The 22,973-nt window shown below is 52.1% G+C and overlaps 8 protein-coding genes across 8 annotated transcripts; 5 read left to right on the plus strand and 3 right to left on the minus strand.

The window, feature by feature from the left end:
- Nucleotides 1-585: 585 nt before the first annotated feature.
- On the minus strand, nt 586-1,490 carry POX_h09827 (uncharacterized protein; the record flags this gene model as incomplete). The annotated part of the gene is made up of 2 exons (XM_050118573.1): nt 586-708; nt 777-1,490. 2 exons carry the CDS (start codon nt 1,488-1,490, stop codon nt 586-588), a joined length of 837 nt encoding a protein of 278 aa, XP_049965360.1.
- A 1,099-nt stretch (nt 1,491-2,589) lies between these two features.
- Nucleotides 2,590-2,808, plus strand: POX_h09828 (uncharacterized protein; the record flags this gene model as incomplete). Its single annotated transcript, XM_050118574.1, has 1 exon — nt 2,590-2,808. One exon carries the CDS (start codon nt 2,590-2,592, stop codon nt 2,806-2,808), a length of 219 nt encoding a protein of 72 aa, XP_049965361.1.
- A 2,011-nt stretch (nt 2,809-4,819) lies between these two features.
- On the plus strand, nt 4,820-5,959 carry POX_h09829 (uncharacterized protein; the record flags this gene model as incomplete). The annotated part of the gene is made up of 3 exons (XM_050118575.1): nt 4,820-5,072; nt 5,156-5,399; nt 5,515-5,959. 3 exons carry the CDS (start codon nt 4,820-4,822, stop codon nt 5,957-5,959), a joined length of 942 nt encoding a protein of 313 aa, XP_049965362.1.
- A 483-nt stretch (nt 5,960-6,442) lies between these two features.
- On the plus strand, nt 6,443-7,058 carry POX_h09830 (uncharacterized protein; the record flags this gene model as incomplete). Its single annotated transcript, XM_050118576.1, has 2 exons — nt 6,443-6,466; nt 6,528-7,058. 2 exons carry the CDS (start codon nt 6,443-6,445, stop codon nt 7,056-7,058), a joined length of 555 nt encoding a protein of 184 aa, XP_049965363.1.
- Nucleotides 7,059-7,966: 908 nt separating this feature from the next.
- Nucleotides 7,967-10,022, minus strand: POX_h09831 (uncharacterized protein; the record flags this gene model as incomplete). The annotated part of the gene is made up of 8 exons (XM_050118577.1): nt 7,967-8,050; nt 8,123-8,266; nt 8,366-8,563; nt 8,676-9,031; nt 9,180-9,511; nt 9,602-9,674; nt 9,748-9,761; nt 9,835-10,022. The coding sequence occupies 8 exons, from the start codon at nt 10,020-10,022 to the stop codon at nt 7,967-7,969; spliced, it is 1,389 nt and encodes a 462-aa protein (XP_049965364.1).
- Nucleotides 10,023-12,191: 2,169 nt separating this feature from the next.
- On the minus strand, nt 12,192-14,260 carry POX_h09832 (uncharacterized protein; the record flags this gene model as incomplete). The annotated part of the gene is made up of 2 exons (XM_050118578.1): nt 12,192-13,309; nt 13,381-14,260. The coding sequence occupies 2 exons, from the start codon at nt 14,258-14,260 to the stop codon at nt 12,192-12,194; spliced, it is 1,998 nt and encodes a 665-aa protein (XP_049965365.1).
- A 2,032-nt stretch (nt 14,261-16,292) lies between these two features.
- Nucleotides 16,293-17,261, plus strand: POX_h09833 (putative 4-hydroxy-2-oxoglutarate aldolase; the record flags this gene model as incomplete). Its single annotated transcript, XM_050118579.1, has 1 exon — nt 16,293-17,261. The coding sequence occupies one exon, from the start codon at nt 16,293-16,295 to the stop codon at nt 17,259-17,261; it is 969 nt and encodes a 322-aa protein (XP_049965366.1).
- Nucleotides 17,262-19,007: 1,746 nt separating this feature from the next.
- POX_h09834 (Beta-hexosaminidase 1) lies at nt 19,008-20,813 on the plus strand (the record flags this gene model as incomplete). Its single annotated transcript, XM_050118580.1, has 1 exon — nt 19,008-20,813. The coding sequence occupies one exon, from the start codon at nt 19,008-19,010 to the stop codon at nt 20,811-20,813; it is 1,806 nt and encodes a 601-aa protein (XP_049965367.1).
- Between the last annotated feature and the right edge of the window lie 2,160 nt (nt 20,814-22,973).

Raw genomic sequence — 22,973 nt, forward strand, 5'->3', positions numbered from 1 at the left:
GATGCAAAGGGGAGAGAGAATGCGCACTGATATAGTCTAGGTCCAGTCTACGTAGGAAATCTCCCGAAGGAATCTCCCGTTAAGGATTGGAAATCACCGCCTAGCAAACGTCAAGGTGAGGGAAATTACCTTTTGAATGATTGGGATCATTGTACCTGGCCCCGGTATACACATGTCTGGTCAGAATTGAAAGCAAACTGAATTTTTAGATTGATCCGGGAATGATAGCCCTATATCTCACCCTCCGTCGCAAACGCCGAGTCCCGTCTTGTCTTTCCAAACGCCTGAAACCAAAGCGTAGCCAACAGGCATAATGGTAATCGCCGAGCAAACCCGAACAATGAAATCGTCATAACGTGGCAATCACATCCCACGGCAGTATCCTCCCAGAAACATAATTCATCATTCGAAATGTCATGAGCAAATCAGTCGTGAGAAAAAGAGAAAAACAAAACAAAAGAAAATACCTCGAAATGTATACCAGTTCTGGGTTGCGCGAGGCACCCTTTTCCGCGCAGAGAAAATTCAACGGGCCATCGGAGAGCGAAACGGAAGCAACAAAATGGAGATCAAATAGAGCGACCTTTATGCGGTATCTCGACGGGGTCTCCAACGGCGCAGACTGATCTTCCTCTTCAAATTGGAGAGGTAGTTGGGATGTGGCTGATTGTAAAATGGATCATCTTTGAAATCTTCGTCGGTGAATTTCTGCCAGAGTTGAGGTGAGCAAGTGACTGAGAGGAGCGGAGAGGGCAAAATGTATAGAGTGTACACACCTTGCCGGGAGTGCGCATGAACAGCCCATACTCGTCCATCATGTTGGACCCTTCCTCGTACTGGTACGTCTGTCCTTCTCGATCGGTCGTACCGGGGGGATAGAATGCCACCCCATCCAAGGGGCGGTGACTCTGGATGGTGTCGATGATCTTGTCGCGAGGCGTTGCCCGCAGCGCTTCCTCGATGGAATCCTTCACAGCCTCGATGGGGCTATTCTTGCTGACGCGGTTCCGATCCGGGGATGCGGCATCAAAAGGACCTTCGTGGTGATAGGCGTAGAAGGAGGCATCATCCAGTCGATCGATCAGATCCGGCTGCACATATTGAGAGGTATAGGGCGGCCGGACGTGCGGGCGACGCCGGCGACCGCTTATTGAGGGCTCGTGATGGGAGTCTTCACGGTGTGAGGAGTGTCCTCGATACGTCTTCTCTCGGGAACGGCTCGTCGGGTATACCGACTGGTGCTCAGACGACTGGGACCACCATGAGGCCTCGGTTCCAAAACCGGACCCCTTGGCGTAGGACTCCGATGACGAGGGTCGCTGTGGATAGTGGGAAGAGTACGCCGGGGGCGCTTCTGCCATGTGACTGGCGTACGGGTTGTTGGTGCCAACCGACGAATAAGTTGACCGCCGTTCCCGGCCGCTCTGGCGGTTCAAGGGATGATGCGGATGATGGCGCGAGACCATCGGACTATACTCGATGCCTGGCATAGTCTCGACTGCGATGAAGAAGTCTTCAGTCGGCAGATGGTAGGCCGATGATAGGTTTGATGAGTGTGAGAGCCGCACAAGTGAACAGTCCGGTCGTATAGGACGTGTCTTCAAGAGTATCACACTCGTGCGCTAGGATGTAGATATACTTTGGATGGGAATGTCAGCGGCGAAAGAGGCGGGGCTGACGGTGACAGCTGAGACAGGCCTATACATCCACACTCACACTTTTGCTGTTGCAGAGGCTGATGTCCGATCCTCAGTATAAGGAGACGTTGAAAAGGGAGAAGAAAAGACCTGAACTGGATATCCCGTGGGAAATGGAAGAGAGCAAAAGGCTCCAAAAAATGAAGAAGAGATCAAAAAAAAAAAGGAATTCAAGGGACTTCTCCATTGATTAAAGCTTAAAGCTTCGGCGGACAGCGCATGTACATCTACTACGTGAGGCTCGAGCCCCATCGTGTTCCGATCCTCTGCCCTCGGAACGAGACCAGCTGGACCGCCGCCCATGACAGGGCGGAAGAAGCGGGAGGGTGACGTGAGTGACTTGCGTGTGTTCACCCACTCGAACGATCAGTCTGGTACGGTGGCCATGTCACTTCCGAATGCTCCTCACAAATGAGCGAACGCATCGGAGGGAGTCCCTGCAGTCGTCATTCAACCTTCGACGGTGGGGCCGCTGTCTTATCGATAAGACGTGCAGCCCACCCCCCACCTGACACGATCACGGGACTGTCCTCGTCGTTCTTATCGCTTGGCCCATCGTGGTCAAGTTGCTTCAACCCGCCCCCACTCGGCCCCCCCGGAGCCTGGGTGAAGGGTGCAGTCTCATCTTGAGAGGGCCCAAGTGGATGACGGATGACGATCTCCATCAGTGATATCATTCGGGGGCAAACTCGGCAGCCCAGCAGTCCCCACTAGGAGATGGAACATCCACGGATGGATGAGAAGGGGGGGGGATGAGGTCTGGAAGCTGCAATGAGGTACTGGGCTCCTGAGATTCGAGCTCCGCGACCGACGTAGTTGGTGGACACTCCGTCGTTCCTGATGTGTGGTCCAAGCCACCCCTCGGTGAGCCTGTGCTTCGGCCGGGGGAATCATGAACGGCGCCCTCACGTCAGCAGCTGCTGTGCTTCGCGACGCAGATCTGAGGCCCGGGAGGAAGAATCCACAGTGGTCTGGTCGCGTGCAAATGGATCCCGGTGACACACTCCCCACGACACTCGAGTCTAAATCAATGACGCTCGAGCCCTTTATCAGCGAGGACTGGACGCTTGGGCCGGGCTTGTCCTTCGTATTTGATGTGGGAGGCATCTAGGTCTCCGGTAGTACGTGGAGAGAGGATTGCATCGTATATCCGTGGGGACCTACTGCAACTGGGCTGACATCGAACATTAGGTGGAGGTTCCCTCAATTAGGGTCCGTTCTCTGGACGGATACTCTCACAGCCGTGTCTACCATTTGTATTCAGCCTTATGGTCAATCAAAAAGTGTATATTCACGTCGGCCACACGGAAAATCACGATGGCCCTGTCTTAATAACCAAGGAGGTAGCTAGTCTCTAAAACGAACACCTCTTCCACGCTTCCCCTCCAAGCAGATCACGGCAAGGATGCATTACCTAGTACATGGAGCTCGTAGATTTGAGGTCCGTCGCAAGGGGATCATGCTTCTATACCGACCATGAAAATCAGTGAAAACTTTAATGCGAGCATTCGGCAGGAACCCTAAGGGAGGTACTGAGATCAGGGCTCGGAGATCTGGAACAGCGCTCGAATATACCTTCAGCTGCTCAGGTCCACCCGGGCTGGACCGGTAAACTACCTCCACCGGGCCTAGTTGGCAACATAAACACCTGCAAGTTCGAGGTGGGAAATTCACATTGGATCAGGAACATTCCGGGTCGCGCCCAGCACCGATCGGTAATATGCACACTCTATGCAATGGATGGAACATACTGCCGTAGACAAATGTGAGCTCTTCATGAAGACGGTGCTAAAGGGGTCTACATTGAACCAGTTCCCGAGTGTATGAAATGACAGAGACAGAGCGCTAGGTAGGTATGATACGGTCCCTCTCCAAGGAACGCAAGAACCAAGGCCGTCTTACTAGAGTACTACCTAATCCAGCAGTAGATGGTGCTACCGACATGATCATCTCAACACCGTGCTCCTAGGGTTCTACCCTCGGGCCTCGTACGGGCCCGATTGCCTGAGACATTCATGCGAGGAAGATTCGCAATTGAAAACGTAACATAAAATTCACCGCCCACTGATAGAGGAAAAGACTCGCTTCATCAATGACGGTCTCTGGCTCGGTCAGAAGAATATGGAGGGCGGGAGGGCTCGACCCAATTGATCTGCAAGGGTGAGCGACCTTCATCTCCAGTCCGCTTGATGAGAGGCGCCAAGGTGTTGGAGACGACTCCATGAGTGCACACCCAGAGATATGAGCACCGTCTCTGACATCAAATTCACCAATACAACCCGAATCCTGATGAGACATGCTTCCGGTTGCCTGCGAAATAGGAACTCTTAGTTTGGCGTGCATTACACAAAGTCAATCCAGCTCTACCATCCTGTTCCTATCCTGAGAGCACGGCTGACCAAGGCCGAGTGGAGAGTGCCCGCAAGGGACTAGATTACGTTTGTTCTGACATTCTTGGGGTCAAGCTTGCTCACTCATCCTTGAATTTCCCTTCAATCAGAAGGCATCTTGAGGATCTAGACCGACTCGGGCCTCGATGAGTTGTCGGGTTACATTGGATCACCGCGGAAGACGTGTGGGGAGAGTGTTCACGTAGTTACATTCCGCGGACAGGTGCCAGAAAGGGGATTCTATTACGACTACATTGGAGTATGATTCAAGTGGTAGAAGCTGAGGTAGTGCTGGTACAGCATTGTGATTACGCTGACCTGCAATTGTGCGGCCGCTAGGTCGAGTCGAGCCTGGATTTGCTGACTTGTGTGTGGCTCTTGAAACCACAGAAGAGAGACCCAAAGTGACTCGTCCTGATCAACGTGACACGATTGATCCGACTGACTCCTCAGCAGCAGCAGGTGATGACTTGCAGGGCTGGTGGTGATGCCTGCCCTGCGCAGAAACTTGTCTCCCCTTCCTCCTCAGATGCACATGCATCTGAAATTGCCCATAGCGCGATGGACGCATGATTGATTCACGATGGATCGTTGTAACTGGTGGCAGCCACGGCGATCGTCAGGGGCCCCCGCCCGAGTATCTGCCAAGCTCTTCTCCGCAACCCAAAACAAACCCAGAGGGCCAACCCGCGTCCATCACTCGTTCACCCCGATCGACGAGATCCTTGATTCATGTCGCTTGTGCAATATTCGGACTACGAGTCAGACGCGGATCAGCCTGCAGCACCGCCAGCCAAGAGATCTCGTCGTGGATCCTCGTTAGCTGGGGCGACATCCAAACTTCCGCCCTTGCCCGCGGCCTTTCACGATCTGTATGCGTCGAGCACTCGTGTCAGCGTGAAGGATGATCCGAGTCTCCATGGGGGTCGTAAACGTGTGATCCCCCACGTCGAGGGCAACTGGCCAACTCATGTCTACTTGGAATGTACGCCGCCTTGCTCAGCCCCATTGTGCCCTATCTGGTTTGATTCTTCCGAGGGTGCCTTGTATCTGACGATCGCTGGTCAGGGTACCCTTGCAGGAACGAGCTCGGCTGGCTTGAGGACCTCATAGGTCGTGTCCAGAAGCCGGAAGACTCACCTCACGAACAAGAGGCCCACGCGTGCCACCTGCACAGTCTTCTACACAGTGAACTCGGCGCCCAGCTCCCATTGCACATTAGCTTGTCGCCCCCCGTGGTGCTGCGGACCGAGCAGCGTGCATCTTTCACCGAGGCACTGACCAACTCCATACGAGCTTCGCATGTACCACAGTGAGTTGAAAAAAGAAAACATTCGTCATTCAGCGTCTAAAACCTGCGTCAACACAGCCTAGAGTGGAAGGAGAGCCACTGTGGCACCGACACTTGCTAACATTGGTCAATCCAGATTCACGGTCATCCCAGATACTCTCAAGTGGGTGTCCAATCATGAACACACGCGCTGGTTCCTGGTCCTCCACGTTGCGAAACCTTCAGGGGACGAGCTGAACCGCATCTTGCACCTATCGAATCGGACGCTGGTGGCTTTTGATCAGCCGCCACTCTATGCGCCGTCCCGGGGCCCTCTTCGCAAACGTGCAGAGGCACGGCACAACCGGAAGCAGAGATCTAGTGATTCCGGGCCGATTGAGGATTACTCGAATTGCTTCCACATCTCAATTGCCTGGAGCTTGACAGAACCAAGTGGGATTGAGAAAGAACGTCTCGCGAACTTGGATCTGGGAGCTGTCAAGGACGTCAAGGTCAAATTTGATTGTGTGAAGATCAAGATAGGGAATTATGTTGAGAATGTCGAGCTTGCGACCGAGGTTCCAGGGTCTCCGTTGAGATGAACATCTCTCTTTCAGTTCATCTACTGCTGCTGCAATAGCTCTATGCTATGCTTCTTGTTTCCTCGGGTAAAACATCGCGGTGGGATATAGATGGCACCCTTGGGATGTTTGGGAGCATGTACCTTCAGACCCAATATTCGATACCTGTTGTAGGACCTTACTCGCCATCATTTGCAGCCATACTTCACGTCCCAGAGTCTCTTTGAGCTCTACATGTAGTATCGGTCCATGCTTTTCCCTTCTCATAGACACAGAATAAGACTGCTGCACTTTCAGAGTGATGCAGCAACACCCACAAACCGTTCAGACTTGACGGACGTCTACCTTGAGAGCTTCAAATAAGAAATTGCCAACAGCACGGTCTGCAGCGCCGCGGGAAATATTCTTACGTAACGATGTCGCGAGGGCGCGGGACGGCGGAGATCTGCCATCCACGCGTCTTCAACCACATTAGCATCTCAAAGCAAAACATTGTCACCAGCGATGAGGATTACCACTGTCACTCTCGTAAGAAGCTCTGCACCATCATCTCCGATCTTGCTATTCTCAGCTAAATTGCTTGCCCTAGGAAGATCTCCAAAACTTCCAAGCAACGCATTTTCACGGTCCCCATCAACCTCTCCAGCCTCCTGCTCCATCAGCAGAACCCGCCGCCGCGGACCCTCCCTCCATCGATGAAGATGATCTCGGCTACTATCCTGATGGGGTTAAGCGAACCTTGACCGACGAGCAAATCCGCATCTTCAGACACAGCGAGATACATGCTTTACTGCGCAAGAGGCAGTTGGAGCAAGACGAGGCCGAGTATGAAGCCCGATCGCGCAAGCGATCGATCGATGAGGTGACAAGTTCGGTCATGGAAGAGCAACTTGAAGAATCGTCAACTTCGCATGTCGAGAGAAGTAGTGTCCCACAGAGATCAGCTTTGGGCAGTGCAAGGCTTCAGAAGCGCGTCAATCCCGATATTCCGGATCAATCTGCCAAGCCGCTTGACTATGAGGATGAGGCCGAGCAACAGACTCTGACCCAGGCTTCGCGCTCAACCAAACCACCACCACCATCCTTCTCGGGTCGGAGAATCATTTCGTACGATGATTGAGTTGATGGTGAAGAACTGAAAAAAACCTCTCAATTTCAACCTGCTGCGCTATGCCGTGATGAAGGTCATCGGCGTACGGGAATCCTCACTGCGATGACCTAGATGAGACATTTCTCGACAGTCCCTTGAGAGAAGACGTCTCATCGTCTCAATACCTGGGTAAGTTTCAACTTTCTTATGCTTCTTACTGTCTCTCCGCGTTCTCCTGAAATGATGAAAGAAACCCAAGTCATCCTTAGTCGGAAGACCATACCATTGTAGCTGATGTGTAAGGCTTTGACGACCTTAATCTTCTCTCTGAAAAAAGTGGAAAATGAACAAGTTACCTGTTTTGATTTGATGAAGCGTTTGAATTCAAGTTGAAACAAATCGCTAACATCGCGTCAGGCCAACCTTTTTTCCGGATTCACTCACGGAGTAAGCACGAACCCCAGTCTGTGGCATGTGTATGTGGCCACTCTCACCTGGAATCCGCTCTGAGCTCGACAGACCCGAGCATCTCTGTGCCGAAACCACACTTCCTCCTGCTCTACAGTATTGGGAGTTGCACGCGCCTAGGACATTGCTTTTGCAGGGCTCTTCTGAAACCGATACCTCGCCCAGCAATGACCTGGCGTCCCAAATTATATCTCCATCCTACTGATGCCATCAGAATGAAGATGTTATGGGCCGAGCGGAGCTATTTTGAAGAAGATCGTGTATCGTGCAAGAGCCAGATTTAATCCTGGAAAGGGACGACGCAACATGCTCTAAGGCGCGATACAAGTGAGAAGTGGCGCAAAGTTAAAAAAGATTGATTATTCGAATAAGACTATTAATCAAAACCCAACCAATGACTCCGGTCTCGATGCTTTTTCCCACCCATGCTGAAAAATGCACAACAGTAATTCACCTTGACCCAAGTACGATCAGGCATTGTTAGCGCACGAGAAGCTCGCACTACTTGGATTCTCATGGATAGCCTTCCCCGAGACCCAAAGACCCATACCGCACTATCAAAATGGTCAGCCACACGGTTCCTCACGCTTCACGAAATTCCCCTTGGAAAAAAATTCCCCACTTACAATGACCAATCCAATCCCAATCAGCACCACATTAATAATGGAAAATACCATCATTCGCGTGGATGACATCCATTGACCCTTGTGGATGTACAACCAGAACACGCCACCCAGGCAGTAACTGAACCATGATGCGAAGAGGGCAGTCTAAGAAAAAAAAAAAAAAGGAGACTCAGGTTAGAATACCACGTGAAAACTGAGATGGGAAAGTGATTTCATGTCTTGTGTCCAGAAAAAAAAACGTACAATCAGACTGAGCAAGTTGCTAAAGACTGGAATTGCAGCGGAGATGATCCACGCGATAATCCAGAGGGCGGCGGCGATGCCCACCCACGAGCTGACGGCGATCCAGTCTCGCTTATGCATACGGTCCGTTCCAGCCAGCAGTCGCACGTAGACGTATTTGACAGCGACGTGGCCATTGATCACACCGGCGAGGATGATCTATATCCGAGTGGTTCGAAATGGCGTTAGCAAAACGATGTGACCCTTGAAAGACAAACAAGGAGAGAGAGCGAAAAGAAAAAAAAGAAAAGGGAAGATGTAGAAAACATACCGTAGGAAGAGCAATCCCATAACAAATCTTCGCCACCAATGGAGACGCCGAGCCCAATGCCGGAGATGTGACGCCGTCTCCGGCATAACGATAAATCACTAACGAAGCGATCATGTACAGACTGATATCAATACCCTGAAGCAGACAGAGAGATTTGGTAAAGTCGCGTGGATTCCTCAACTCCGCCATCAGTCCGAAATAAGCCGCGTGGCCGGAGAAGGCAAAGACAATGTTACACACGGCTGCGAAGCCATGGTACAAGTCTGTCTGAGCGACGGCGACGACTCCACTGCCGGGGTTTTCGATGCCGACGGCAACCATGCAGATGAAGACTGCGGCGATGATGCTGATGAAGGCTGGGGGAGATGGGAGTTAGAAAAGATAAGACTTTGGGGAGGGCGAGGGTCAAAAGGGTCAAAAAGGATGGGGGTTTGTAGTGCCGGTGAGAGAGAGAGAGAGAGAGAGAGAGAGAGAGAGAGGATGATCGGTGTCTATTCGACTTACAAACAAGAGACAGCCAAGACATCTTCTCCAGGGTCCGTGGTAGACAACAGAGGAAGGAGACGATCGTGCCGACAATGCCAAAGACAAGAGAACAGGTCCCGTGGCTGGTGATGGTGTTCATGGCAACGGTAAATGTTAACAGATGGCTGGACATGATGAAGATGAGAAATAGGATCTGGCAGATGCCCATGAATTCACGCCCGAATGAGCCGGCGAGCACCTCTCCGGCGTCTGCCATGTTCATAATATATGGATATTTGAGCTTCATCTGTCCGATCATGTATCCGGTCCATGTGGCGAGGAGGCCAAGAACGATGATGAGAATGATGGATCTGGTCTACGAGTTAGTTCGAAACACAAGGCAGGGAAAGAAGTACGCTTTCAGGGAGGGATGGGGGAGGAAGTTCCAGGGATTCACATACGGCACCAGACCTAACGTTGCAACTGCAGCAGGGAGAGACAGGACGCCGAGGGAGACGGTTTCTGCAACCATGACTGGACAGCTCGTTAGCTTGTTTGATAATTTCCATCAAAGTGGAGATTCCTTCGTGGTAAAGACATCACATACGCAAGCCGCATTGCCTAAAGACGGTGAATAGATTAGCAACGATGTCAAAACAGCGAAGAATCTCCTATCGAGCATGCCAGGACATACCACCACTTCAAGACCTTGTACTTGACTTCGGCGCCTTCTTCATTGCCAAAAGCATCTTGCTGATATTCTGGAGCCCCGTTGATCTTGTTCTCGGGCTCGAATTCGACGGGATAGGATCCATCCGGCCGCCTCGTTGAGCCATTCTCCAAATCTGTGGACATGGCTGAATCGTTGACCGATGCACTCATTGTGTCGTGTGCAATATGGTCGATCAAGGTCGTATATATTGATCACACAACCCACTGGAACGGGTATAGATGTTCGAACGCGCCACGCAATTGATACGCTTGAATCCAATCCAGCACAAGCTGTCACGATGTACCGGTTATAGTTCAAGAGAAAGATTCAAGATCGGCCCGTGAAGAAGACAAAATGTATCCGCCAAACTCGATGCGCAAGCTTAGTGATCGTGTTTTGAAAAAAAAGAAAAAAAAATAGAAAAGGAAGAGATGACTAGAGAAATCCAGTAAAATACACAATCATCAAAGAGAAGAAACAAAAGAGAAAGAAATCTAGAGCCCGACTACGTTACCCTCCGATTTCCCAGCTCTTCGCTCTTCGCTCTCCGTTTTCCTCGGCCGTCAGCCACGAGGCCGATTCGGAGCAGATCCACAGCCACCGAAGGCTCTTCCCGCCAGTCTTTCGGCCCGTCTGCACGAATCACGGCCCGAAGACGTAATGGAATCCATCCACGAGGCACCACAAAGCCGCCGTGGGAGTCCCTGAATAAGAAAACCGGGGAAACCCAGAGGGAAAAAAAATCAAACTTGGGTCGCCGATGCCGGCCTAGGAGAGTCAGTTCATGAGAATTTTTTTTTTTTTGGTTTCCATTTTTGTGCTGCCATTGAGATTTGGGGATGTTCTGCGCCCGTGGACTCTCTGATATTAGGAGTTTGGGGGTGTGAGCGTGTGTCGTCTCTCCATTTTATCTATTCGTCCTCTCCTGATGTACTTATTGTACCGCGCTGACGTTTTGTAGTTCCATACTAGGAAGGTCACGCTAGTTCAAGGTCTGATCTAGATGTGCTAGACTATGACCTCTACAATCACCTATCTCCGTACGTGACGTCCTGTACTCGATCGATCGACACGACTGCTCTATACTCTTGAACCAACAGACCCTTTCCTCCGCCATACTTCCTTTAGCCGCAATCGACAAATCGTCAATTCACTCCTTAATTACATTAAAAAAAACAAAGAAAAGACGAGAAAAAGACAACACAAAAAATATCTTTTCATCTACCCATTGCCTCCTCCAGCTTCCAGTTCTCCCGCCACGCCGACCTCCGTTCAAAATTTATGCGACGTTCCTCCGAAGCGGGCTGCAGTGGCCAATTCGGGCACGTCACCGATTTTCAATGTTTCCACCCATCACTCTCAACAGGGCTGATGGTTGTGGGAACTTTGATTGGTTTGTGCAATGAAACCTTTCTGTTTTTTTTTTGGAACTAAATTAAACAACACAATATGATCATCCTGTTTCATCATAGCTACAGTATGTATGTATGGTAGGGTTATGAAACATGAGGTATGGGACACATCTAAATAGATGAATTTGGCATGGAGATTTTAATGTGGGGCAAACCGCCTTCAGTAAGGGCACTCCTCTCCGTGCCATTTACCTTGGGCGTGAAGAACAGTCAAAAGGGGACGTGTAGACCGGATACTTCCTTTGCTGAAAAATTTAGGTAGATCCTCGCCTTTTATGGACTAAGCGTTGGTGTCCCGTCTGCTTCCATCTCGCGCTCTTTCCCCTGGGCGTGCACATCAAGAGAGCAGAGCTCATAGGTAGGAGTACCGGAAGTGGACCAATATAGACGAGTATATTAGAGGAGAAGCTTCCATGAATCTTAACCACGTCCGGGTTCCACTTGACGGACCCTGATGGTCGATGAACGACTGGCATGCACGTCCACTCAGAATCAATACACTTATTAGACTCAACGAACGAGGTACCCTCCCAATTGAAAAAAAAATAACTCCCTCGCCTAAGAGAAGGAAGGGTGCATTGAATTCCACTCCCGTCGCTGCCAGATGGACCTTTCGCCCAGATCCTTAAACCCATAGAAAAAAAATACCCCTGCCCAAACGCCATGATGCTATCGTACACCCCAATGCAGAACACCGAAAACGCAGATGCACATGCACACAGGCACGACTCGATCTGGGGGAGAAAATCATCGAAACAATCAGACAAGACCAAAAAAAAAGACCAAAAAAGCGAGTAAAAGCAGGATGGAGACGAATGACCCCCTTTTGCAGTTGGGAACCATTTTCGCCGCGTCCGAGCACGATAGACCCAATGAGAAAGAAAAGACAAGAAAAAAGGACGGTAGCCTTGGGAGAAGCTGTAGATATTATCCTCGGTGACGTCTCTTCAAGAGCCGCCGTTGACGCTGCGACGCATGTAGAGCCTCATCGGTGAGAATCTCTTCCGGAGGGTCAAATTCTCGCTCGGGCATGTCGGGGAGCGGCTGACCAAAGGCGAGGACGGTATGGGTACGGCTGCGTCGTGTGCCATTGATGGCAGCCAGGGCTACCTCTCGCTGATGAGAATTTTCGAAAAAGGAAGTAAAGGGTTTATCTGGAGGTGGGGGAATGTACAGGTAAGCGGGTGCAGGAGGTGAAAGAGGAGGACGAGATGAAGGAGGAGGAGCAGCTTCTTGAGCTTTTGTGTGTGCATCCTGAGAGGACTGTGACGGGGGAGGTTGTTTGGTTCTTTTGGCGTTTGCTTTGGTTTTAGGGGCAGGAGTGGAATGATCCCCCTCGGAGCGTATGGGTTTGGATTTACGAGTCTCGGGGACCGCTTTACGCTGTTTGGCGACAGAGGCCGAGCGCGCTTCTTGATGGAGTTGACGCGCAGCCAATGCATCAACGTCACTCGGGTCAGGCGTGCTGAGAGCATCGGAGAGAGGCGAGCTCTCTTCAGCCGCTTCTTCGGCGGCTTTTAAGTGCTTGCGTGTAGAATCTTTGACGTGATGCGGATCAGAGTCGGCATCCCCCGCAGGCAACTGTTTGTCTTTGGCCAGTTTGCGCTTCCGCTCTTCATCTTTCCACTTTTGAAATTTGTTGACCAGAACGACCAATTCATCAATAAGAATCTTGCGCTTGGGCTCGTAGAGCTTCTTCTCGTTCTCGTGAACTCCCGTCAACCCCATCACCCGCAGCCAATCTTGACTGCGGAGCTCCTCGAGCAGCCGGTCCAGATGCTGTTTTTCGTGTTGCGCGCGATCCCTCTCAATGTTGCGCAGGTGTTTCTCCTGCCGCTCGAACCGGCGATGGGCCCGGAAATAGAGGTCTTCGGTCAGGGGATCGCTGTCATCGGAGCTGGAGGGCGGCTCGGGCAACGTGATGACCTGGCAATTGTACAACTTGTGCAGTGGGTTACCAAATGGAGCCGGATCGGGCTGCACAGCTGGCAGCGGCTCCGACAGGTCATCGATCAACGTGACGATGGTGTCAAAGGCAAGAAGCTCTGCCCAGAAATCTCTATCAGCCGTTGCAAAGGGGTCTCGAGGGGGTCGGGACGAGGTTGCTTCGACTCACCGGGCTTGGGCTCGTCCAGGCTGATGATTTGCTCATAATTATGAAAGTACTGCGCCAATTCGCTCTTACATCGCGCACCAGTGTCTGCAGAGCGCAGTGATCGCCTCTCACTCGTTGCTGGTGCCGAGGCATCTTGATTTGGGGCCGGTTGCTCATCCTCTTTCTGCTGTTGCTGTTGCTGTAGCTGCGACCGCGTCGCATTGGCCGGTCGCGTATCGGTGCGAGGTGACATGGCTGCATCCTGACCAGCTGACTTGACCGTGAACGCGCTCCCATTCTGCACTTCTGGCTCGGCATTTCGATCATTGCGCCGGGTCGAGCGTTTGACGCTTGGCGAGTTCGGCAGAAGGGATTCGACGTCCAGCGATGGAGCAAGAAGTCCCGCACGCGTAGGTTTCAGGTGTGTCGCGACCGCGGGCGAGATCGTGTCCAAAGGATCGGGCGATTCGGGGTCATCACGTAGTAAGGCCGTCGTGGATCGCGAACGATGCGCCGCGGGGGTCTCACGGTCGGAAAAGTGCCGAAGGGTCGTGACGCCATCGCCATTCACGCGCGGGGTCGCCGAAATGCTCAATCGGTCGTCCGACGCGACGCTATCCACCGAGGCGGACGAGGCTCGGCGAGATCGACGGGTGGTCGTCGGCGGGCGCGTGGCATTGGGGGCTGAGAGGATGTGACGAGCTTTACTGGCGACGGAATCCTGCGTGGGAGTGGTCGCGTCGAGGCAGTCCGGAGAACTTCGGCGACGGTTGACGGGCCAGAGATCGTGCAGGGTCCGTTGCCTCTTCACGGGTGGTCCATGGCGGTCATGCTTCAGATGCACGTTGTCGGTCTTTCGTCGCACGGTGCCGCGGAGAGAGGACCGCGACAGGGCGCCCATTGCTGGGGAGGGAAAAACAACGAGGGGTGGAAGGAGAGTGCGACGGGATGAGGAATCAGTGAGGTGACATGCTGTGGTAGGACTGGAGGCGCTGGAGGAGAGTCGGACGAGAGAGAGAGAGAGAGAGAGAGAGAGAGAGAGAGAAAAGAGGGTCAATCCAAGTCAGTCCCGAGATCCTTGATCGGAGGCTTCACTTGAAAGTTGAGACCTCACTGGATCGGAAGCCTATCCGCCGTCGCTGGTCCTGGAGAGTCTTGCCGTTGGTGACGAGAATGCGAGGAGAAGAGGTTCTTGGCAGTCTGGACGATGCTGTTTGCCGCGTCAGTTCGTTGGACGGGGAGAACATGACGGCCCCGGACGCTCGCCGATGATGGGAACAAGCGGGAGTGTTGCAAAGGGCAAATCGACTACAATGTCAGAGATGTCGATGGAGAGCAAGCGCTACATGGTGATTCGAGGTTATTTCTCTGATCTCATGTATTGAGCAGGGCGAGTCCGCTCCAGGTAGGTCACGACCACCTCATGACTGCCATCGAAAAGAGTTCCGGCATGGATCAATGGGCATCCCTGAGATGAGCATAAGAGGTACAGGTGCCCCTCGTAGTTGACTATCTGGATCTCGACTAAGTCAGACTCAGGGACGCCAGTCACAATCAACGTCTGATTTCCAAGCATTAAACGTCCATTTGCGCCGAGGGAAGGCTGTGTCGGTTTACTATCCGGCGTCCGTTGCATTCCTGGACTCGACCCGATTTCCAACGCAATCCAATGTACCAAGGTAAGACAGTAGAACAGCCTCATTATACCCAACATGAGATGTACGTCGAGGTTGCAGATCACATCATAGACTCCTTCAGATGAATCCTTCATATTTGATGAGGATGAACTATGCCATCGTTGCCCGAATTGATAGCTCGCGTCCAGTGTCAATACCTGGGATTCAGATGTTGGAACGGTCCATGAATGCCTCGTAATTGTTGACCCTGTATGTCCATAGAGTCAATGTCCGCACACCACAACCTTTTCAAATCCATTTATTGATTTCATAAGGGGAAGAGAGTAGGTATCTAGTATTCTTCCCTGGCCGCCGACATGGCAACCCTACCAGCCAGGCATCGAAAATCATACCCGCCCATTTCTCCTACGGCGGTGCGTTAGCAGGACCGTGTGGCCAGGAATCACAGTTAAAGGGGAAAGAGTTCCACCCTGCGGTGTCACTTTCAGAGTGTTTGAATCAAGATTCCACACGTATCCTGTGCTACAATCATACCAATGGATGGCGATTCGATCAATGAGGAAAAGAGGCTGATGGAACCCCGCAAATGCAGGCGTGGGGGGAACCAGTGACAAACGTGCGCATTGGCTCTTAGATGCCTCCGCAGGACTGCTGTCTCCACGATACAACAGAGAGGAGTGATTCAAGGTCACTTGAAGTTGTCAGCCCAATCTGAGCATTCAATTGACCAAGGAGACTTGATGCCTCGATGATGCATACCCTGAAGATCCAAAATTAATCGCTTGAAGAGACCATATAGGATGCATAAGCGCCCCCATACCATCGGCTACGCGGGAGGCAATCATCTCCAAGAGGTGAGGGGTTTGGTCGGTGATGGTGGGGGGAAGACCACGGGGACCGTGGGGGTTCTCGCAGTTGAACCGAACCGGTGCGGAGAGAGAGCCAACGAGAAAGACAAGACCCGAGATGGACGGTGCTACTTAAAGCGTCTGCTGGACTCCGACTTATTCGACACTCAATCACACCGAATTCAAATCTCGTCTCGCAAGCGCATTCGATTGTTTCGGGTAAGGAACTGCCCTTCATGCACTGTCGGGTCGAGAAGCCGAAGCATCTGAAATGCGTGATGGTTCTTTTGCTAACTGGAAATTCATTCCCTCACAGTGACGGTCACGTACTGCTCAGACAGCGAACACCGAGTTCCATCAGGTCTACTTCTGCCATTCGCTATTCAGCGGCAGCCAATCCTCAAATCCTCCATTGCCTCTCGGGCAGACTCTACGCATATTTCTTACAATGACGGCACCAAGCACCAACGGGACGCACAAGCGCAACCCTCTTACCAAAGGCGTCTACGTGCCCACCGTGGCCTTCTTCCAACCCGACGAGGAAGTCGATGTGGCCGCGACGGAGCGACACGCCGCGTACCTGGCTCGCAGTGGGGTCACCGGTCTGGTCACACAGGGCAGCAACGGTGAAGCGGTTCACTTGGATCGGGAGGAACGCAAGGCCATCACATCCGCCACTCGCCGGGGAGTCGCTGCCGCCGGATTTCCGAGCCTCCCCATCATTGCGGGCTGCGGTGCGGCGTCGACGCGGGAGACCATTCAGCACTGTCGAGATGCCGCGGTGGCGGGTGCTGATGCCGTACTGGTCCTTCCGCCTAGCTACTACCAGGCTCTAGTCAACACAGATGCTCTGCACGCGCACTTCATCGCCGTGGCCGAGGCGTCTCCTCTTCCCGTGCTCCTGTATAACTTCCCCGGCGCCTCCGCTGGGGTGGATTTGTCTTCCGACGATATTCTCACCCTCTCTGCCCACCCAAACATTGTTGGGTGCAAGCTCACCTGCGGTAACACAGGGAAACTGGCGCGCGTGGCAGCCGGTGCAAAGCCCGACTTTCTCACCTTTGGTGGATCGGCCGACTTCACTTTGCAGACCCTCGTTGCCGGTGGAGATGGCGTGATTGCCGGAACGGCGAATCTGATTCCACGATCCTGTGCTGCCGTGATGGACCTGTATGAGCGGGGTCAATTAGAGGAAGCGCAGAGGGTACAGGCAATTGTGGCCCGGGCAGACTGGGTGGCGGTCGAAGGAGGATTCATCGCGGTCAAGAGTGCTCTTCAGTCCTATCACGGATACGGTGGTCTGCCCCGTCGGCCGTGCGTGATGCCCACTGAGAAAGCCGCCGCGACGATCCACGAGAGATTCCGAGAAGGTCTGGAGCTGGAACGATCTCTAGAAAAGTCCCTGAAAACGGCATGAGTAATCCAAAAAAAAGGGCTTGAAGATAATGAGGGAAATTGGCAGACAGAGGTGTCAGAGCTCTGAAATGCTTGAGCCTGGACCAAAGAGCGTTGGCTATGAGCAGCACGATCAATGGCATGTTGCATCCTGGGGAGACTGGTAGCGCTTGAAAATAGATTAGAGGAATCACGACGCAGGTGTCGCAGTCACTCTCCCTCTTGATGCAATATTCTCTACCATCACCGTATAGGTTCGTTGCTTTCGCGCGACGTAGATTCTTGTTCAATTTTGCTGGTCCGTCACAACTCAGTCAGTCCGCTGCCTCTCTTAGTGTCTCGCGTCCAGTGCTTCCCCGCAGTGGCTTCCTGAGAGATCCGCCACCTCCACCACTTTAATCTCACGGATGAGACCCCATCTCCTCGCTGGGATGTCACGGTGGTAGTCGCCGCCTGCCTCGTGGCCTCGCGTGGTGGTCACATTGTGAAGTTGGCGAGAGATTCGGTCCTTGCAACACCCTCTGGTCTGAACCGACCGGACGGACTGGGCTGAATGGACAGGACCTACTGGAGCACGGACTCTCTTTCTCTGAGCGTTCGCGATGCAAGCTGCTTCACGGTTCTCCCTGCCGACTACGACCACGATCACGAAAGTGCACATGCCACGTGGTCCATCGCGCCGTCGTGCTGGCTTCTGGTGGTCGGTTATAGACGTGATGCGAGGTGGTATGTGGAGGTCACAGCCAGGGCGCCCGAGAAAGAGACGCCCCTGCGGCCCTCGAGTGTGAATCGCTCTGAGGGAGGAGTGAAGAATGAAGGACGACCCAAATGCTAGGATAAGCCCGATGAAAGTGAAAATGACCATAGAACATAAGAAAAGGAGAGTCAATGGCCGTGTACCTGCAGGTCTCGCTATGCCAGGCTGGAGATTGACCATGAAGCGTCCATGATCGGTGCCTGACAAAGTCCCTTACTACTAGGCCTTCTCGAGATGATTACAAAGAACACTCACTGAAGGATCATGGCACTAAAAAGGTACAGGGCAGAGAGATGTAACCTCAGAAATCCAGATCCTTCCGCCACAACGCCAAAGCAACAGAAGACGAGGTACCAAAAGAACAAAAAGAACCCGCCGAAGACAAAAACGGTCTCCACTCCGAAGAAGCTCCTCCACGCCCAAAACCCAAAGTCTCCACCACCGTTCACTTGATTGGGTTGCCCACTGTGATTGTAATCTGCAGCCCACTAGTCTCCACCAATGAGAAGCTGAAAAGGAGTCTTCTTCCGGGGCCATTCATACCCCCAAACAAGGTCATCAGCACTACACCCAAATGGCACCTAAACATTCCGCAGCTACGATGGATTCCTGATTGCTGACAGCCGAAGCTACGATCCAGGGCTTCAGCAGCCGGTCAAGGGGCGGTCAACAGCTCTCCTGTTACTGTCAAGGAGGCCAGAAGGAGGGAGGCAATACCGATAGAGAGAGGTGAGAGTTGTCAATCGAGCTATCCGATGAGAGGGGTTCCTTTGCTATTCGAGGTAGAGCGATGTATCCTCCCTCCACGTTTCGCTGCATTCCCGTTGATCTGCAATCAGGACCGCAGTGAGAGGATCGGCATGCGACAGGATCCAATACCTTTAAATAGGTCGGCTCACCTCGCCGGCTTCATAAATTGCCCCGTTCTCTTCCACTCTCCCGCTACTCACCCTCTCACTCTCTCCGCGATCGTGCTCGACTGATTCACGACTTGGGTTTTCTACCTTCACGATGAAGTGTACCGCCTTGTTTGGTGGCTTGGCGCTTTCCGCCTCGCTAGCCACGGCCGTCAAGGTGAATCCCTTGCCCGCACCTCGCAATATCACCTGGGGCTCCTCCGGTCCCATTTCAATCACGAAGCCGGCGCTACATCTCGAGAATCATCATGGCCAGAACCAAGATATCCTGCATCACGCCTGGGATCGGACGTGGGCCACCATCACCAACCTCGAATGGGTGCCCGCCGCTATCGAGGCGCCGATTCCCTCATTCCGACCATTCCCGACCCCTGCGGACCAGGTGAAGCGTGACACCGCCGCGACCGCCATTCACTCCGTGCACCTGTCCGTCGTCGATGCGGCTGCAGACCTGCAGCACGGGGTGGACGAGTCTTATACCTTGGAGGTCACTGCCGACTCGGGCACCATCCAGATTCATGCCCAGACCGTGTGGGGTGCGATTCATGCCATGACCACCTTGCAGCAGCTGGTCATTTCGGATGGCCATGGGAACCTGATCATTGAACAGCCCGTCAAGATTCAGGATGCTCCGCTGTATCCCTACCGGGGTATCATGATCGATACGGGACGAAACTTCATCTCTGTCCCGAAGATCCTCGAGCAGATTGACGGCATGGCCCTCTCCAAACTCAATGTGCTGCATTGGCATCTGGATGATACCCAATCGTGGCCCGTTCAGATTCGGTCGTATCCTCAGATGACCAAGGACGCCTACTCGAGCCGTGAAATCTACACCGAGACCGACCTTCGCCGCGTTCTGGCCTATGCGCGTGCGCGTGGCGTCCGCGTCATTCCAGAGGTCGACATGCCGGGCCATTCAGCCTCCGGGTGGAAACAAGTCGATCCGGACGTGGTGACCTGCACCGATACATGGTGGTCCAACGATGACTGGCCCAAGCACACCGCGGTGGAGCCTAACCCCGGGCAGTTGGACATCATCTACAACAAGACCTATGAAGTTGTGGGCAACGTCTACAAAGATCTGTCGGCCATCTTCAGCGACAACTGGTTCCACGTGGGTGGCGACGAGCTTCAGAACAATTGTTTCAATTTCAGTACCCACATCACCAAGTGGTTCGCCGAGGACCCCTCGCGAACCTACAACGACCTGTCTCAGTACTGGCTGGACCACGCTTTGCCCATCTTTCACGGAACCGGAGGCCCCCAGCGTCGCCTGATGATGTGGGAAGATATCTTCATCAACACGGACGCTGCCCATCACGTTCCGAGGGACATTGTGATGCAGTCCTGGAACAATGGTATCGACAATATCAAGAATTTGACCGCAAGCGGATTCGACGTGGTCGTCTCCTCAGCCGACTTCCTTTATCTTGACTGCGGCTTTGCGGGCTTTGTGGGCAACGATCCCCGATACAACGTGATGAGCAACCCCGGGGGTGATGTCACCTTCAACTACGGCGGTAGCGGTGGTTCCTGGTGCGCGCCTTACAAGTCCTGGCAACGTATCTACGACTACGACTTCACCACCAACCTCACCGCATCGGAAGCGAAGCACGTCATCGGTGCCGAGGCTCCCTTGTGGTCGGAACAGGTCGACGATGTTACCATTTCCAGCAAGATGTGGCCTCGAGCGGCCGCTCTCGGCGAATTGGTGTGGTCAGGTAACCGAGACGCTTCTGGCCACAAGCGTACCACCCAGCTCACACAGCGCCTGTTGAACTTCCGCGAGTATCTGGTTGCCAATGGCGTCATGGCCACCAACCTGGCGCCAAAGTACTGCTTGCAGCATCCCCATGCGTGCGACTTGTACTACAACCAGAGTGTAATCACTCCTTGAGCTGGGAACTTGATGTCTTGAATTCGAGGACTCGTTGGCGGCATTCATGGTTGATGCATTGTTTTTCCCCCGGAGGACATTCAAATAGCCAATGCGGGCATCGTCGATCTGTGCTGTGACTGTTGATTGTTACTCCCTGTTTTTCTCTCTTTATATTCATCCTCAGCCTTTACTTTTCGATACCCATTATCAAACCACCTATTGCAGTTGCTTTGACTTTTGTGCTCTCCCGACCTTTTTCCTGAGTGCAATGCGCACCTCTTTCAATCCTGCCTTGAAATTTCTTGGTTACGGTCCAAAGCTCCATCTCTTATAGGAAAATCCATATATCGCGTAGGACTGACATAGGTGTCCATGCATCACGATAGTTCTTGAAATGACAAAGTCTATCACATACCCCACCAATTTCATCTTCTCGATGGGGTTTGGAAGGGTCATCGAATTCCCAGTGATCATTGCGTTACCCGTCTGGCCCTCCCGCCAAATATGGCGTCTTGTGCATCGTTTGAAACTGCCGTATCTCGCAAGATGGCAGACATGAAAACGAGCCTTATGGCCAGAGGCCTTGAAACAGCACTATTTCATTTTAGCATCAAGACACACGTCCACCTTGAATGGACGTCCTGTATCTTTCTGTGAGCATGCGTTTCGGCTATCCCTGCTGTTGTAAACTTGCAAGTTTGATCAGAAGGACCTCAAAGAGGAAAGATACTAGGTAGAAGGTATAACCTCTTACCTTGTCTACGCTAGTCCTTACATCTTTCAATACCATCAATCTTACAAAGAACAAAAGTCTGTTTTACAGAGAATAAAAAAAATTGTTGACGACCCAGAAATACTAAACAGTACTTTACTCGCTACTTCAACCCTCCTCAGGTGTACCACGTATCTGTTTCAGTTCTTCTCCAATTGAATCAATCCATGAAGCAAGATGATTTGCCGGATTTCTCATGCCCACACCTATCTGTCTGCGCTGTACCATCCTACGGTAGGAAGGACGCTAATCCGGGATGCTGGAAACATTTAGATGTCGTACAAGAATGGTTTTCATCGATGATTCGAGGAAAAGAAAACGATGACTATGAAAATTCTATCTTCTAGTTTTACATGCTGGATTTGATTGCAATCTGACATGGATGATTCTGATGTTACTACTTCCGGAGTAGGAAGTGATTCTATTTGTCTGACTAGATCTAGACATATACGTTTTCATTGGTTTGTTCGCTCCTCTCCTTCCTCCATTTTCCCCTTTTCCAACTATTATTGTCTTTGGATCATCTTCGTTACACGACTTGCGTAGGCTGCTGAGCTACCTACATGGTAAGAGGTATCAGGAACTACGTAGTCAGAGCCGCCGTCGGAATGGCCGAGCCGTGCTCTCGCCAATCCTAAAATGTTCCATCTCCATGTCCTTGAAACCTCACATTTCCCCTCGATGTTCAAAATAAGTAAGAGTTCTGAAACGCTGCTTTGCAGTTTGTCCCATTTGCGCACACAAAATTCTCCCTGCCCTGTGTGACTGTATCTACAAGCGAATGAGCCTGTTTCTTCATGCTTGGAAATCCTGTACCCATATGTGAATTATGCAATCTTTAACCAAGCCCATGACCAGCCTCGCTGGCAAAGATGAACTTGGCTTCATACGACTTGAGGTAACAGTTGTTCTCTATCAGGGAGGCCTGTCGATGATCACATGTGCGAAATGTTCCAAACTAACGAGTCTTTCAGACTTGTCTGGAGTGTTTTTTCTTTCATTTCTTGAGTTAGCTACATGTCACATTCCAAATTTGGTGCTTCTCCGGTCAATTGCGAGCTCTTGGCATGGTTTGGAGACGACCAGATTGGCAATCTCATCGTACGACTTGTAGAAGCAGTAGGGCTTAGAATCAACACCGCTGCATTATTTCAAGCAAAAAGTGGGTATAATCTATAGTTCCGGCGTAGGAAGGGCTAACAACACCCAGTACACACATAAACAGGAGGTGAAGTTAGTTTACGATCATGAAACCACACAGATCGAATCTTCTGTCACGCAGAAGGAACTCTTTCACCGTGTTACAACCCACAATGATATAATAGACCCAGCAGGCTGGATTCTAATAGTCCTGACCACCTGGTTGAGTGAGAGGTGTCATGACATCGCTTAGTCACTGGGGAAAC

This window comes from Penicillium oxalicum, chromosome VIII (assembly GCF_001723175.1).
Source record: "Penicillium oxalicum strain HP7-1 chromosome VIII, whole genome shotgun sequence".
Classification (NCBI taxonomy): domain Eukaryota; kingdom Fungi; phylum Ascomycota; class Eurotiomycetes; order Eurotiales; family Aspergillaceae; genus Penicillium; species Penicillium oxalicum.